Below are 15,338 nucleotides of genomic sequence, written 5' to 3'. Positions count from 1 at the left end.
TCACAGTTGAACTGCTGTTAATGGGCTCGGACCCACGCAATGATAGTGGAAAAGCTGAATGCTAAAAAACCAGTAACTTCACAGGGAGAAAATCTCTACCCTGGGTGGAGCAGTGTGTTGCTTGCATGCCACAGAAATATAAAAATATCAGGTAGCTTCATGAGTATTTTTAGTGGCTCAGCTTTCAAACTAGTGGGTGAAATGAAATGTATCCATTCAGAATAGTTTAACATTGCTCTTTACATTTCTCTTCATGTAAGTTAATACCACTCTATGTTAAAAGCAGCATGTTTTATTCTAAAATTTTCTATCTCTATTCTATCAGAGATGCTTTCTGCTCTCTCCTCTAATGGAAATAAACACCTGATGCAAAATGAAGTCTACATTAAATCCGTACAAATAAAACGGCAGTTTTAAGCATTATTTAATCATCATAACGAGTACAAATATACACATACAGTTGCGCACATGAACGATACAAGTGCACTTTGTAAACATTGTGGGTGCAGAATTCCACGATGGAGCAGCTGCGTCGTGTTTAAACCGCCGGGGACGATCACTCTGCCTTCACACTGCCCGACTCCAGCCCCTGTCCTGCCAGCTACGCCTGTCTGCTCAGCTGGCTAAAAACTCCTGGATAAAACCGGGTAGATCTTAGTTTGATTTCTACTTTCACGACAGTCATTAGGAAGGTCCTGATGGCGAGCTGCCGGCCCGGGAGCCGCGGTACGAAGCTGCGGTGGGCGAGCCCGCGGCGCAGGGCTGTCACTGGGGCTCGGTGGCCTCTGCCGCTCCCGTCCCGCTTCTCCGGCAGCGTGGGGGGAAAGGGCGAATATCCCTTTTCCAGGAGAACACGTGGAGCGAGCAGTGGGGCGGGTGCGCTGCCGTCCTGGGGCTGCAGAGCCGCGCTCCGCCCTGCTCGGGATGCGGTGCCAGGGCTTTCACCGGGGCTCTCCTCGAGGCTCTCTCCTGGGCTCTCTCCTGGGCTCTCCCCTGGGCGCTCACCGGGGCTCTCCCTGGGGCTCTCCCTGGGGCTCTCCCCGGGGCTCTCCCTGGAGCTCTCCCCGGGGCGCTCCCCGGGGCGCTCACCGGGGCACCCATCGGAAGCGGTGCCCGCCGGCCGCGGTGCGGAGGGTGAAGGCGTTTCCCTGCGGGAAGGCCAGGGTGCGGATGGAGCCCGGCTCCCCCAGCGCCGCCCGCAGGCTGCCCCCGCCCTCCATCTCCCCGCCGGGCGGGCGCGGGGCGGCGCGGCGGGTGCGCAGCCCGCGGAAGGCGCCGTGCAGGAGCGGGCCGGGCCGCGGGCGCTTGGCTGTGGGGCTGCCCCCCGGGCTGTGTCCCGGGCTGTGTCCCGGGCTGTGTCCCGGGCTGTGCCCCGGGCTGCCCCCCAGGCTCCGCAGGGCGGCGCGGCACTTCTCGGACACGGCCCGCAGCATGGCATCCACGCCCTCGCCATCCTCCGGGGCGGCGGCGGGAGAAGGAGGGGAAGGATGGAGAGGAGGAGGAGGAGGAGGAGGAGGAGGAAGGGCTGTCTCGTCGGCGCTTGGCGGGAGCATCAGCGTCTGCCGGCGAGGAGAAGAGCGAGTTCAGAGGTCTGCCCCGCGCAGCCCGTCCCGTTCCGCACCGCGCGGTGTGTGCCCCGCTGCTCCATCCCACACCGCACCCCCTCCCCCACCTCACTGCCCTGCCCCCAGCCGAACCACGCTGACTCCTGCTCCACCCCGCACTGCTTGACCCACACCGCACCAATCCACCCCACACCACTGTCCTGCACCACAGAGCTCCCACAGCCCCACACCACACAGTCCCCTTCCACATCCCCCCAGGCTCTGTCCCACCCCGTGCTGCTTCACCCTGCCCCCATTCCCCCCTGCACCCATCACACCGCCCCCCAGGGACCAGCCAGGCCGGACGGGGAGCAGCACTCACGTCGAGGACAGCGGCCAGCTGCCTGGCCTGGCTCGCCAGCTCCTTCAGCTGCTCGTTGCTCTCCCGCAGTGTCACCAGCTCTTCCTGCCGCTGTGTGAGGGTCTCCTGCAGCTGCGGAGGACGGGAAGGGGGTGTTTGGGACAGCCCCACTGTCCAGGGCCCGGGGATGCTGCACACGGGGGCCCTGCAGTTGCCCCAGCAGGATGCACCGAACAAACCCAGAGAGGTCTGGAGAGGGCTTCGGGGTCCCTACCTGGCTGTTTGCTTCCAGGGCATCTCCCAGTGCCTTCTGGTGCTGGTCTGCCAGGTCCCTCCAGCAGGGCTCAGGGGAAGACAGGGGCTGTGGGGGCACCTGCACCAACACACTGCTCTGCAGCTCTGGGGTGCAGGGGCCAAGAGCCACCTCCTCACCAAGGGAGAAATCATAGTCAGTACAATCCAGTGGTGGTGGCATTAAGGTGGATATATCTGGAAGGAATAGACCAAAGGGTTAAGTGGAGGTATTAATGTTCAGTCCCAGCACACCATTATGGTTCTAAACATCCCTCTGATATGTCCTGAAATTATTTTACTTTACTGTGACAGCTGTGCACCCTAAATGTTTGGATTTAATTTGTCTCCTGCAGGAGAAAGCTCAGTGACAGCTCAGGTCTTTAGGGAAGTGTGCAGGAATGTGCAGGAATGCACTACCTCACACACTGTCCCATGGTGGAACAAACATGCAGTGGGTAGGCATCCAAAATCCCAAATCAAAGCAAAAAAAATATGAGACCTAACACAGCACACCTGCAGATGTGCACATGCAGGTACATTTGGCTCAGGTAAGGAAAATATCTACTTGCCAGATACAAAATCACCAACAGTATCTCTGAATTCCTGGAAATCAAACTCCAGCCCATCATGGAAGCAGGGACCCTGGCAGGGGTGAAGGAAATGATCCAGTGAGCAGAGTCCAGGGCTCAGACCTGCCCACACCACTGCCCATACTGTTTCAACAGCATCTGCTGCCTGTGCTCAGCACCTTATCACACACAGCTCCAGCACCCCCAGCCACCAACCCCTTGGCACTTGCCACTAACCCATCTGACACACGGGACAAGATGCTGTCCTTTGCTGTGCCCAAGTAGGAAACTTGAGGTTAGGGGAGTTGCCAGCACCCATCGGCTTGAGAGAGTTACCCCTCCAGTGCCAGGTACAGCCTGGGCTGTTCTGAACAGTGGGTTTACCTGCTGCAGGATCACAGGGCCAGCTGGGGTGCTGGGAAGGATGGGGGCAGAGGCTGCCAAATCCTGCCAGTTGATGGTGCTGAGCACTGGGGACAGTCAGAGACAGAGGTGAGAGTAGGACAGGCAGGGGTGGACTCAGCCAGGGGAGCACAGCAAAATGAGGAGCACGGCTGGGGGACTTCTTCGATGTGCACGGCCGGGGGATGCAGGACTGGGAAACAGTGCAAAGGCACCAGGGGGGATACACTGAGGGTCACGGAGGGGGTCATGGCCGGGGGAGCACAGTGGAGAGGGTACGGTGGGGGTGCCACGGCCGGGGGATGCAGGGCCGGGCAGCACGGTGGGGGACACCAGAGGGGCGCAGAAAGAGAAGCGGGGAAGGGTACCCGCCGGGGGTTCGGGCTGCCCGCCGCAGGCTGACTCACCGAGGGCGGGGGCCGGCGAGGGGCCGCTGCGGCGCGGCCGGGGCGGGGGAGCGCGGCGGGGCGGGGGGCTCGGGGCGGCCGGGGGCGCCCACGCCGTGCCCCCGCCGGGCCGGGCCGCTTTCTTGGCTGCGCGGGCGGGCGCGCTCTGGACCGTGTTGGGGCAGATGCTGCCGAAGGCTCGGCGGCGGCCGCCCTGCTCCATCCCGGCTCCACGGCCCCGGCCCCGGCTGCGGTGCCGCCGGGTCCCCTCCGCCCCGAGTCCCGCCCCGCGGGCAGGGGCAGGGGCAGGGGCGCGGGGGCCGCGGGCACGGCGGGGGCTGCCCGCCCGCCTTCCCTCCGCCGGGGCGCCCAAACCTCCCGCCGCCGCCCCGGGCGCGCCGCCGCCTCCCGCGCCCGCCGAGCCTTCCCCGCGCCCGCGGAGCCGCGGCGGGACGAGGGGCTGTCCCGGAGGGAAACCCGAGCCCCGCGGCCGCCCGGGCCTCCCCCCAGCGCCTCCGCGCCGCGCTCAGCCCCGCGGGCCCTGCCCGGCAGCCGGGGATGGGCTGGGCTCTGTAGTGATGTTTGTCAAATGCCTTTGCAGGGGTAGGGGCCGTCTGCGTTGGAAGCCACGGGGGACGAGGGACGGAGGACGGGGGACAGGGTTGTGTTGTGTAGGAGAAAAAAACCCGCCCATGGCGCTTTGAATGTACCGATTCCCCCACCGGCACAGGGTCCCCTCGCACAGAGAGAGGGGCCACCCGCGGCCACAGCAGGTCCAGCTGAAATCACCGGCGGGGCTGGCGGAGGATGAGCTGCCCCTTACCGGCCCGTGGCGGTCCTGTAGGCATTTACCGTGACAGCAGCGTGGACAGGGTTTGCTCGCTCTGCCTCCACACCTGGCGGCGGGCAGGGCTGGGAGCGCCGCCCGGCGTCAGGGTCCCCCTGCTCCGAAAGGTGAGCGCTCCCATGGCAGCTCCAGGTGTCCGTGAGGTCTGTTAACACCACTTTTGTGTACTGATACAAATGAAGAAAATTAAATACTTTTCAACACTATGACTGTTTTCTCCCTTGAATGTGTCATCCTGCTCAGGAGCTTACATCTGGATCATAGACCTGCTAGAAAACTAAACAAACAAACCCAGCTGTTATTTTTATTCCACACTCTGTTTTCCTATACTTATGTCGGGTCATCTAGTTTTTTTAACTGGGTGCAGTTTGAAAGGGGTGATGCCCGATGGCTGGAAATAAAACCCCGTAGACTGGTGTCTATAGAGGGTGGTATTTTTTTATTTCAGCACTGGAGGTGAGGGGGATTTCTCCATCTAACTCATCCACTCTTGTCAAGTGCTGTGGATTATTTATACAGTAATTTATACAGCAATAGCAATATTGCTTAATATTACTAAGTCATTATCACATAATCATATATGTACCAGAACTGATTTACATGATGTTATCTCGTGGTTATAAATTGCTTTTCTGTACTGTGCTTCCCTGGTTTAGGTGGTCTTGGGGGGTTTTCTTCAATGAAGGCTCAGGGTCTTCCATGCATTCAAACTTTTCAACTCTGTCTTTGGAACATGTAAAGTTATGGTGCTCCTTGGTCTTTCTGGATCTAACTGGTCTAAATTCTTCATTTTGTGTTTAATTTGCTTTACATTTGTGAATTACTGATTAGTACCTCCTGCTGCTTCCCAGTATAGCTATACTTACCTATTTTTGAAACTATTCACCTGGCGTGTTTCCATTTATTTAAGCATTAAGCGACTGGTTAACCATATACTAGCGAGTACATTGTACAGAAAGTTGTGATTCAGGTCATATTGGTATCTTACAACATAAGATGTATAAGCATCTTGTGACTTTGACCCAAGTTATATAAGCATCACAAGGAATGACACTACTGGGCATCTTTATTTTGTGGGGGATTGAGTTAACTGGCAGGGTGAACTCGTTATGTGCCAATGTGTTTCCTCTCCCAGCTGCATCCGCATACAACCACCAAGTAAACAAAGAGAGGGAACAAGTAGAAAAGAGTTTACTCAACATTCAGTTGGTCCTTACACCGTTATCTTTATGGACCACCTCCCAATTAAATAACCCAGTACGTCAGGCTCAGTAAATTATTTACATGCTGGATTTAAAAAAATACAGCAAAGGGATAGTGCAAAGACATGATACATAAAATCATTTGCAAAACACCACCTTTAAGCGCCAATGACACTAAGGCTTAGTGGACGGGACTGCACTGACGGGGAGCACAAAGGCCGAGCCAGAGCCGCCGCCACCATCTCCTGTTGTCAGCGGTCATCCCCCAGCCAGGAACACCTCTTGGCCAGCTCCGAGGGCAGGAGGAGAGACAGGGACCGCCCGTTCAGAGACACCAGGAGCTGCAGCTGGTCCATGCAGTCCCGCAGGAGCTGCTCGGGGTAGCCGCTGACCCGCAGGTCCAGGGGGCTGCGGTGGCGCAGGAGGCGGTCGGCCAGCCCCAGGCTGCCGGCGGCCAGCAGGGAGGGCGCGTATTTGGTGAAGGCGTAGTCGGCCAGGCTGAGCTCCGCGACCCCCGCCGCCAGGCTCCGGGCATCGGCCGCCTCCCCGGGGTCGGCCCCCCGCGCCTCCAGCCGCACCTGGCTGAAGTGCTCCAGGAAGAAGCTGACGGTGGGCGCCGCCAGCTCGAAGTCCAGGCGATGCAGGACGATGCACTCCAGGTTGCGGAGCTGCTGGCGGGTGAAGGCGTCGCAGCAGAGGGCGAGGAGCTCTTTGACGCTGGGCGGGTGCACCTCCACCTGCGAGTGGGGACGGGAGTGAGGATGCTGCCGCAGGGGAGGGGGCTGGCGCGGACCCCGCTCCAGGCTGCCCTGGGGAGTGCGGAGACCCCGGCGGCGGGGCCCCAGGGCCGCCCTACCTGTTTGCAGGCGATGAGCAGCGCTGTCACCCCCAGGAGCTGGAAGCAGTCGGCGGCCACAGGGGTGGTGGCGAGAAAGCGGTCGAGGATGTTGACGGCCAGGCAGAGCGCCTCCAAAGAGAGCCCGAAGTGCCGGCGCACGGGGATGAGCCAGCTGAGCAGCTTACAGCGCGCCTCTGCCGTCACCTACGGCACGGGCAGGGTTCGGGATCAGGCGGGGCCGACCCCGGAGCCTCCCGCCCGCCCCCCGCCGCCGGCCCCGCCGCCTCTACCTGCGGCTGCCGGGCGAGCGGCTCCCGCGGCTGGAAGCGGCTCTCCAGCCCCTTGCGGGAGCGGTACCAGCTCTCCCCGTAGTCGCGGAAAGCCTGCAGCTCCTGCGCGCTCTCCCCCGCCGCCGCCGCCGTCCCCGGGCGCCGCCGCCGTGCCGGGCGCCTTGGGCATCCCCCGGGGGAGCTCCGAGGCTCCGGAGTGCCGCCGCGCCGCCCGCCCGCCGCCGTCACCATGGGCCGGGCGGCCGAGGCAGCTCAGCTCCCCCCCGTCCCGGCGCCGGCTATTTGAGCGCCGCGGGGGCCGCCAAAGCTGTCACCGCCCGCCCCCCGGGCACCCCACCCCGCCCCGCCCGGCCCGGGGAGGGCCCGAGCACTCAGGGGATCACCGTCTCCACAACAAAACCCGAGACACCCAAACGTGGCTTCTCGGCCGCCTGCCCGCGGGCCAGAAGGCTGCGAGGGAGTCGCCGTGGGACTGTGATCTCCCCACCACAGCCTCCTCGCTCTCCCACAGCAGGGAGGGCAAACCAGGCAGCAAAGCTGAAAACCCACGAATGGGGCCAGCTGAAGCTGCTGCAGCTCTCCAGCTCCTGGCCGTTCAACTCGGAACCTCGTAAATTTTAACAGCTACCGCTTACTCCTCACCAATAACACTTTCAGTGCAGGTCACTAGAAACAGGACCAGGAGAGAATCGGGAATACTGGAGCTTATGGGGCAATATGGATCTCAGTTACGCTTCCATCCATGGACTATTTATGTAATGCAGCACTATTTTAAAGAGCTGAAGCAGGAAAATAAAACCTGCACTCCAACCATGCATTTATAGTGCACTATAGTTGTGGAAAGATGTGGAAAAAGAAAACCTCTTCACGGTTAATCACTGGGAAAGATGTCAGTGGGTAACAAGAGCTTCAAAGCCCACGACACGGAAGAAAAACGAGGGAGGAGGTGGGAATTCTATGATGTGAATGACAGGAGCAGGAACTCCTCTCCAAGCTGAGGACAGTGACCAGGGGAACATGCTGCCTTTAAAAGAAACAACACATTACAGACTACAGTTGAGATTATGGTGACAAAGATCCAGGGATACTAAGTGATCTTGTTGTGTATGACAATTGCTTTGAAAAAGTAACACAAAGGTGTTAACAGAAGTCTTTATTAAATAAATAGAGCAAAAGATAAAGTTCATCCACCCAAAAGAGTACAGGCACAAAAGCTGCTCATGTATACTGCAGAAGCAGAAAAAGCCAGCATAGCATCTGTTTTTTGTTTTGTTTTTAAGATAACTGTGCTTATCTGTACACCACAGTGTGACCTTCTTAATCTCTTTTGCAGAAAACTCTTGCTCACGCAGAAGATCGTGCAACTTCCCAGTTATTACAATATATCCCCTTAATTTATTTGTTATTTATTTAAAAGATTACAAAGCAGAGCATGCTAGAGAAACACAAAGAATAACTCTGAATTTCAACATTACCACCTATAAATGGAAAAAACCCTCTTATTCATGACAGCTGAATAAGACAGAAGAACTCAAACACAATTCACACTTTCCCTACAATCTAACCATTATAGACCAACAACTCATTTGCAAAATTCAAACCCAAAAGAGGAGCTTCCCAGCTACTGAATTGCTGAGACATTTTTCTAATTTGTGTTTCCAAAGAATACAACTAAAGTATCTCAACCAAAACAAAACCTAGGAAATTTGTTTAGGGTATAGATTTAGTTTATGTCTTCAATGAATGTAATTTGAAGGTGTTGATTTCAATTTGGCAATACTGAAGACAAAGTTGAGGTCTTAAGGTCTAAGATCAAAACTTCCTGTTCAAATGCTTCCTTGCTTAAATGGTGTTGTAAAAAACTCCCAAAAGTAACTTCCTGTCTCCTATGAAATCAGGCTGACCACTGGATTATTGTAATGCATAAAAGAATTACAGATGTGATCGCTGTTCCTTCAAAGCTGTTAGCAAACAGCTTTCCTCTTCCAAAACTGAGTGCAAGCTAATGTGCACAAGCTAGACAGCAATACCAGTTCCACTGTGATAATACAACTGGATAGGCTCCATGTATCTTGCCTTTTTATGCACTCAGTTTCCTCAGTGCCCTTTCTGTCCGTGATTAACCTCTACTACATAAAATCCTTATTTTTCAGATTAAACAAAAGTTGTCATCTACACTGTGCTTCTGTCTGTAAAGACAGTTCCTATTTGACTCCAACTGTTTAATGCCAAATCCTCCCCACCAATATATTCCTTATTCTTGAAAGCTGAGTTGGCAATCTAAAATTGCACTTCATAATTAGAAATAGTGTGGATAGGTGCAATGTGAGACCATCAGATTCATTAAGCTACTCAGTTAAGGATTATTCAGTATTAAACAAGACACAAAGGATCACAATGACATCCAGTCATTGTGAGCGAGTAGGGTAAGAGAGAACTGCCAGTGGGAAGTTTCCACTAGGAGCTTCTCTGGTATTTCCTTGAAAAGGGTCAATGTGAATTTTGAAAAAAAAACACATGATCATCTCTTGAAGGGGGCTTGCAAAACTTAACATACAAAAAAGGGACAGCAAAATATACTACAGTTGCAAGAGTTGCAAGGATCAGGATAAACAGAGAGGAAAAACTGTGAGAAGAGGCACATCCTCTGTTTGGAACAAGCTACTGGTCAGTACATGTCTCACTGAGCACCAATTCACAGCAGTCCATACTGTCATCTTATTGATGCCTATAGAGCATCTTCTCAGTATAAATCTTACAGAAAAATTAAGACTTCTCTGTATATACTGTAAATTAATACCGTAAATTAATAGTTCCATCCAAAGAAAAAAGAAACCATAGCTTAGGAAACCCATATAAGAAACATTTGTCTTCTGTTTGCACACATGGAATTCTTCTCAGCTGAGATTCAGGACAATCTTCAATCATCAGTACACACTGTACTGACTGTATGATTAGCACATTAAGCTAAAAAAGAGGAATTGTTCACAGACATTCCTCTTTTGAAAAGAAACTGCTTGCAGTTACCATTCATACAGTCAAGACAAATGGCACCAAATATACTGTAAAGGCTAAACATATTCAATGTTCATTTTTAAACTGATAGAGAAAGGCTGATCCTATGCAAAATGATATGATCTATCCCCATTGTAGCTGGTATCAGCCACATTAAGAATTTAAATACTTCCAATTAATGTTGCAGTGCGTTAATTTCCCCTGCAATTACTGAAGCTCCGATTCATTCCTGATTTCTGATTTCAGTTACTGTTTTCTGTTTTTATGAGCTCTTTGATGATGTGTAAGACCTTGTCATCTAGAAAAGAAAAAAAAAAAAAAACAAAACACTGTGTGAAGAAGAGCTGGCTTAAAAATTGATTCCTGAAACACCAGAAATTGTAAGAGAAATCTAGCTCTCAGTAACTTAAAATTTTAATGTTTTAGGCTATGCCAGAATCAAAAGCAAAACAATGGTTACCATTTGGCAAGCAAAAGGACAAACAGTAGGTATATAGTACATCATGATAAAATTATTCAATAACTGTCCATGACCATTTCAATATTCCACAAAAGAGATTGGGAAAGTCATGGGTTAACTACAGATACATCAGCATACAGGAACTCCCTTTCTTCTCCACCTACAATATGCTTCTGAATATCCAGTGTCCAAATTTTAAATTGTGCTCTGCTATCCTTTACTTCTGGGAACCAACATGCCATTGGTTAACCTGGAGTTTAAGATAACTTGCATAACACTTAAAAGTCATCCATGCCTAGGACTCTCCACACATAATCTCAATTCTATTTTGACATGCATGCCTCACTATTACTACCACTACCTTGAATGTTGTTACCAGGGATATCTTTAAAATGGCAGTTGTGCAGATCCTTGTACATCTGCAGTGAGCCACACAATATATGCAGGGTTAGTAATGACTTTCTGGACACCTCTTACTGGGATTTTCATGTCACACATGCCACTGTGTGAGGCTTCAGTGTACTAACGACTCCTCAGATTTGCGACAAGTTCTACTTAAACAGTAATGCCAGCAATAAGTTACCTTCAAGTGACATTTTGGGATTTTCAAGCTTCTTCTTCAAAACAGACTCAATAAGAACTCTCAGTTGTTTGAAAATTACTGCTATCTTAACAGGAGCCTATAAAGAAAAGACAAACATTTTCATTATCAGACATTTCATACAAAAATATAGCTCAAAATATCACCCTACATAAAACCAGAAGTTTATAACAAGGTTCCTGCAAACATGATGCACATATGTTATTTTAATGGTAATGATAATCATGATGGAAAGTATACTCATGAAATAACTGGGCTTACACCATGTCTCAGCTTTAGGCAGCAGTTCTTCATAGTCTCAAAGTCTGAAGAACAGCAGCTTGGAAGGGTAACTTAGAATCTGTTCCCACACAACCAGCATAAGAGGAAATTATTAGTTTACCAATAAGCTGCCCAATTAATTGTCTTTTCCCTCCCGAAGTAACAAAGTTCAAATTACATTATACCCGAAATAAAAAAAGCTATGCATTTGCCTCTTGGGAGGTCTGCCAGGCCTTTTGACAAAACAATCAAAAGCCTTTCCTAAATCTCAGTAGGAATTTGGATACCTAAAACTGAACTATCTCCCAAAAATATTTAATTTTATCCTTTTCTCCCCATTTCAATCTTTATTTCATTTATATGCTGCCTTTCATACAAGTAGCTTCTACAGCAGAAGCATAAATGTAATGTATTCTGCTTAGTGTCTCAGTAGAAAAGTAGAAATTCTGAAACACTCTAAGATGTGGTGTGGTTAGCCCAGCAACTGCACAACTGTAGCCATCCAGGAACCAGAAAAAAAATCTCTAACAAACCCACAAGGGACCCGCTTTTTAAAATTCCCTGTTCATGATAAACAGTTAATTCCATTAGATGAATGCTTACTTGAATTACCAGACTGCAAAAAATTGTTTTGTTGCCTATAGTTGTCTTTAAGGGTAGCACAAGGCCCAGAGCACAGAGGGAGCACAGAAACTTGTAACCATGTAGTTGCCTGGATAGCAAAACCCATGACTTGCAGTTTACAAGAATTTACAGAGGATCTTTTCATGGCAACTATTCTGTCTGCAAAAATATGCTAGGAAAGTACTCTGAATTTTCCAATTTCCAAATAAAATGCACACATGTGGAAAGGGAAAAAACCTAATAACGAAAACCAAACACCCCAAACCCAAGTAAGTAGCTACTTAACAATTTGGATTTTTTTATTTTTCAAACAATTCTGTCTGCACTATAAAACAGTATATACAGTAGTGTGCTAAAGATAAATAGGTAGTCACAAGATTATAAAATTGTAGGAAAGGTTAATATAAAAAAATGGTACACTCCTCTGCTTTCTGTCCAAGCTCTATGAAAAAAGGTTTAGTCTGCATCCATTCTCAATACCTTTTCTGAAAGAACACTTCCTTCTTGAAGAGATAGGGAATTGATTTGTCAAGTCTATTCTTTTGAGTGTGATTTACTAAGATTTCATTACATGTTTATGAATTTTCCCATCATTATCTTTAATTCTCTTCTCCTTTTCTCCCTCTTGTCTCCATCTCCCATATACAGTGGTCTGAATCAAGCTAATAGATCAACTATGTAATACAAAAGCTCATGGAATCACAAAAGGTAGTTTAGTTACGACTCCCAACGCACCTGAAAATGGATCCAACCATCAACTGTCAGGAGACGCTCGCGATGCTGGACTTCTATATCCCCACCAAAAAGCAAAATGGGAAAGGGGGATATTAAAGTAGTTTCTCTCAAATACACCTTGGCATACCTCACCTGCATATAAACAAACACAAACAATTAAAAACAGCAACAAAAAATTCCAAACCATGTAACATCTATAACACTAAATTTGACTGCTACTTCTACAAGCAAAAAACACACTTTTTTTTCCCTTTAAAAGATGTGACCAGAACAGCTACTGCACACGATCAATAGCTATTTGTCTGCCTTCCACAACATAAAATAACTCACCTCTAAGTGACAGGCTTGTATGCTAGAAGTTAGCTAAAGCCACAGTTACCTTCTTAAAGCTCAAATGGAGGGATAATGTTAACCTAGAGGTGTTCATAGAAGCAACACTAAAAATAATAACACTACTGAAGCAAAAGGCAGGCAAAGCTCTTTAATTACACATTCTTCTTGGGAACAGTTGTTTTATCAGTTTATCTACATCCACATATGCACATGCATAAATGTGGTACACACAGACATGTACACTGCATGAACTATGGGGCTCAGCATGTGCTGCTTCTGGCTTTGGAACATCTGAGATAAAGACAAAATGAGGTGGAACGAGCTGTAGTGGGAAGAATGGACATAAAAAGAGTGCATTTTTATAAAAAAGTGCAGGCTCTGTTTGCCCCACTGCTTATGTAATAACTTACCTACCTTAGCTGCTGTCTTGTCATCACACTACAATGTTCTTGGGGATCAGGAAATATTTTCAACTCTCAAAAAATACTATCACTTTACATGCATTAAAAAGTCTAATACTTCCTGCATCTCTACAGTAAATTTGGCCATTAGCCAACTGCTGTAAAACTTTTGTTGTACCAGAAGTGTAACTAAATACAAACACTTGAATTAAGCAAATAGCTGACAAGATTTTCAATTGAAGGGAGAAAAAAAAAAAAGGCAATTTACTTAGGAAGTTCACCAGTTCATTACAGAATCGGCTATTTTATTTTATTACTGGGATATCTCAGTACTAAGTTCCAAAACTTTAGAACAGTAACAAAAAACAGACTTTGAAAAGTTACTACTACATATTACTGTGTCAAGTGTAACTAAAATCAACAAGACTGTATTTAAAAAAAATCAATTAAACTATTAAGTTAAATGATACACAGAAAATTCCTTCCATTTATAGCTACCAGTTTCACCATGAACAGATTTGTTCATGATCTTCCTCTTCACTTTCTTTTTCTTCAGCACTCAGTTGACTCACTTTTACGGACTTCAGGATCATTAGATAGTAAGAGACTTTTAAGATAACACAATTGGATATTAATAACATACACTAGTTTGAAGTATATTAGAGGCAGAACTCCATCTTTACACAAACTATTAGCTAGATTCACTATCTTTGACTTACCTTCTCCTGGTAAAGCAGCCATCCATATGTCTGCAAGTCTCGATTTACAGAGGAGGGATGAACTTGCGCTTTACCCTGAGCAGTTTCTACTGTGCAAGCCAGTTTCTCTGTAATATCCACAGACTTTGTATACAGTATTTTTCCTACGTTGTCATACAGCCCTGCAGTCAACACAGCTTTAAGAAGAGCTATTTCACTGAGAGACAGGGGTTGTGTGGCTCCATTTCCATCCCATCCACATTGTGTTGAAGGTGCTGTGAAGCCCGCTGCTCTGACCACTCTTATGAGTTCTTGCTTCACATCCTGAAATTAGGATGGTATTAGTAAAGTTTTGAATTTAAAAAGTTACATGCTCTACTTCAGCAGCAGAAAATGACACTTCATCTGTATTATTCATGCTCTCCAGGGTACAGTCCCTTACTAGAATAACCATTTTATTTTCTGTAGTCTAGTTATTTCTATGAGAAAAACATTATTTATAACATAATCTGATATGTGGAATATAGGATTAGACATATGGAAATATATATGCTGCAAATACTAAATCCCTACCTGCAGCTAAAATGAAAAGATATATTTGCATAAAAGATCCAGTTCTGCTTAGAAGTATTCAGTCACCCAAACTTAAGACAAAAGATCAGTTAAAATGTTTTCTCACCAAAAATAAGAGGCCATTCACCTAAGTTTGTGTCTCATCTTTCAAATTAACTGTTAATAGGCATGTTATTTGATATCAAGAATAATATGAATACTTTAGTTCATTAAGTTTTGATTCTCTGATGAAAAAGTAAGGCCTAGCTTCTCCAGTGGTAGTGACTACAAAGCTGTTTACCAAAGTGTGCATAACAAAACTCAAATACAGACACAGCTACCTCAATTGAGAGCATTTCATCACTCCCTAAAATTCCACTTGCTTTTATCTTGTCTAAATAGTAACTGCAATATATCCTCTCTTTGAAAGGCAATGACATTTTCAGAGGGAAATTTTAACAAATAACTTATGAGTGCAGAGTATAATGATATGTTTTACCTCCAGAGTTAACAGTGAAGTCCTGTTAAGAAAATTCCGTCTGCAATAAGTCATTTCAGCACGATATCCACCTTCCTGTCGAGCCCTTTTCCACCTAAGGAAAAAGTAGTGTCTTATTACAGCAAGAAGAAAGCCATCAAGACTTAATAACAGAAGAGGCAGTAAGTTAAAAAAGAATAATGTGTTTTGGTAAGCATTCTCCACTCTAAAATAAGTTTTATTAATGAACAGGAATGCTGATGGTCTAAGGACATGCCAGAGAACATGCCTGTAACATAGATTTGACCGAGAGTAACAAAAACATAAGGTGATTTATCCTCAGACACCATACATCTCTGTCTGTCTTGACAGTCAAAACAGAATTTAGTGGTAATACCCTAAAGAGGAAAAAAAACCTGTATGTCATTTTATATATTTGTGCTTTAC

The 15,338-nt window shown here is 48.3% G+C and overlaps 2 protein-coding genes across 3 annotated transcripts in view; both read right to left on the bottom strand.

Annotated features, from left to right (window-relative positions):
* Positions 1 to 5,856: 5,856 nt before the first annotated feature.
* CCNO (cyclin O) lies at positions 5,857 to 6,964 on the bottom strand (the record flags this gene model as incomplete). Its single annotated transcript, XM_083884270.1, has 3 exons — positions 5,857 to 6,342; positions 6,462 to 6,647; positions 6,734 to 6,964. 3 exons carry the CDS (start codon positions 6,962 to 6,964, stop codon positions 5,857 to 5,859), a joined length of 903 nt encoding a protein of 300 aa, XP_083740396.1.
* Positions 6,965 to 7,878: 914 nt separating this feature from the next.
* Positions 7,879 to 15,338, bottom strand: part of DHX29 (DExH-box helicase 29) — a gene marked incomplete at its 5' end in the record, with an annotated part of 29,824 nt that continues 22,364 nt past the window's right edge. For both annotated transcript variants that reach the window (XM_083883364.1, XM_083883365.1), the window contains 5 exons: positions 7,879 to 10,046; positions 10,792 to 10,888; positions 12,430 to 12,561; positions 13,883 to 14,185; positions 14,913 to 15,006. In XM_083883364.1, the coding sequence (XP_083739490.1) occupies positions 9,991 to 10,046; positions 10,792 to 10,888; positions 12,430 to 12,561; positions 13,883 to 14,185; positions 14,913 to 15,006 (682 nt within the window). In that variant the 3' untranslated portion in view covers positions 7,879 to 9,990. The remainder of the gene's footprint in view (positions 10,047 to 10,791; positions 10,889 to 12,429; positions 12,562 to 13,882; positions 14,186 to 14,912; positions 15,007 to 15,338) is intronic.

Source organism: Zosterops lateralis (genome assembly GCF_965231275.1).
Source record: "Zosterops lateralis genome assembly, chromosome: Z".
NCBI classification, from domain to species: Eukaryota; Metazoa; Chordata; class Aves; order Passeriformes; family Zosteropidae; genus Zosterops; species Zosterops lateralis.
Note: the sequence above shows the minus strand (reverse complement) of the source record. Positions and strands in the feature narration are given on the sequence as shown.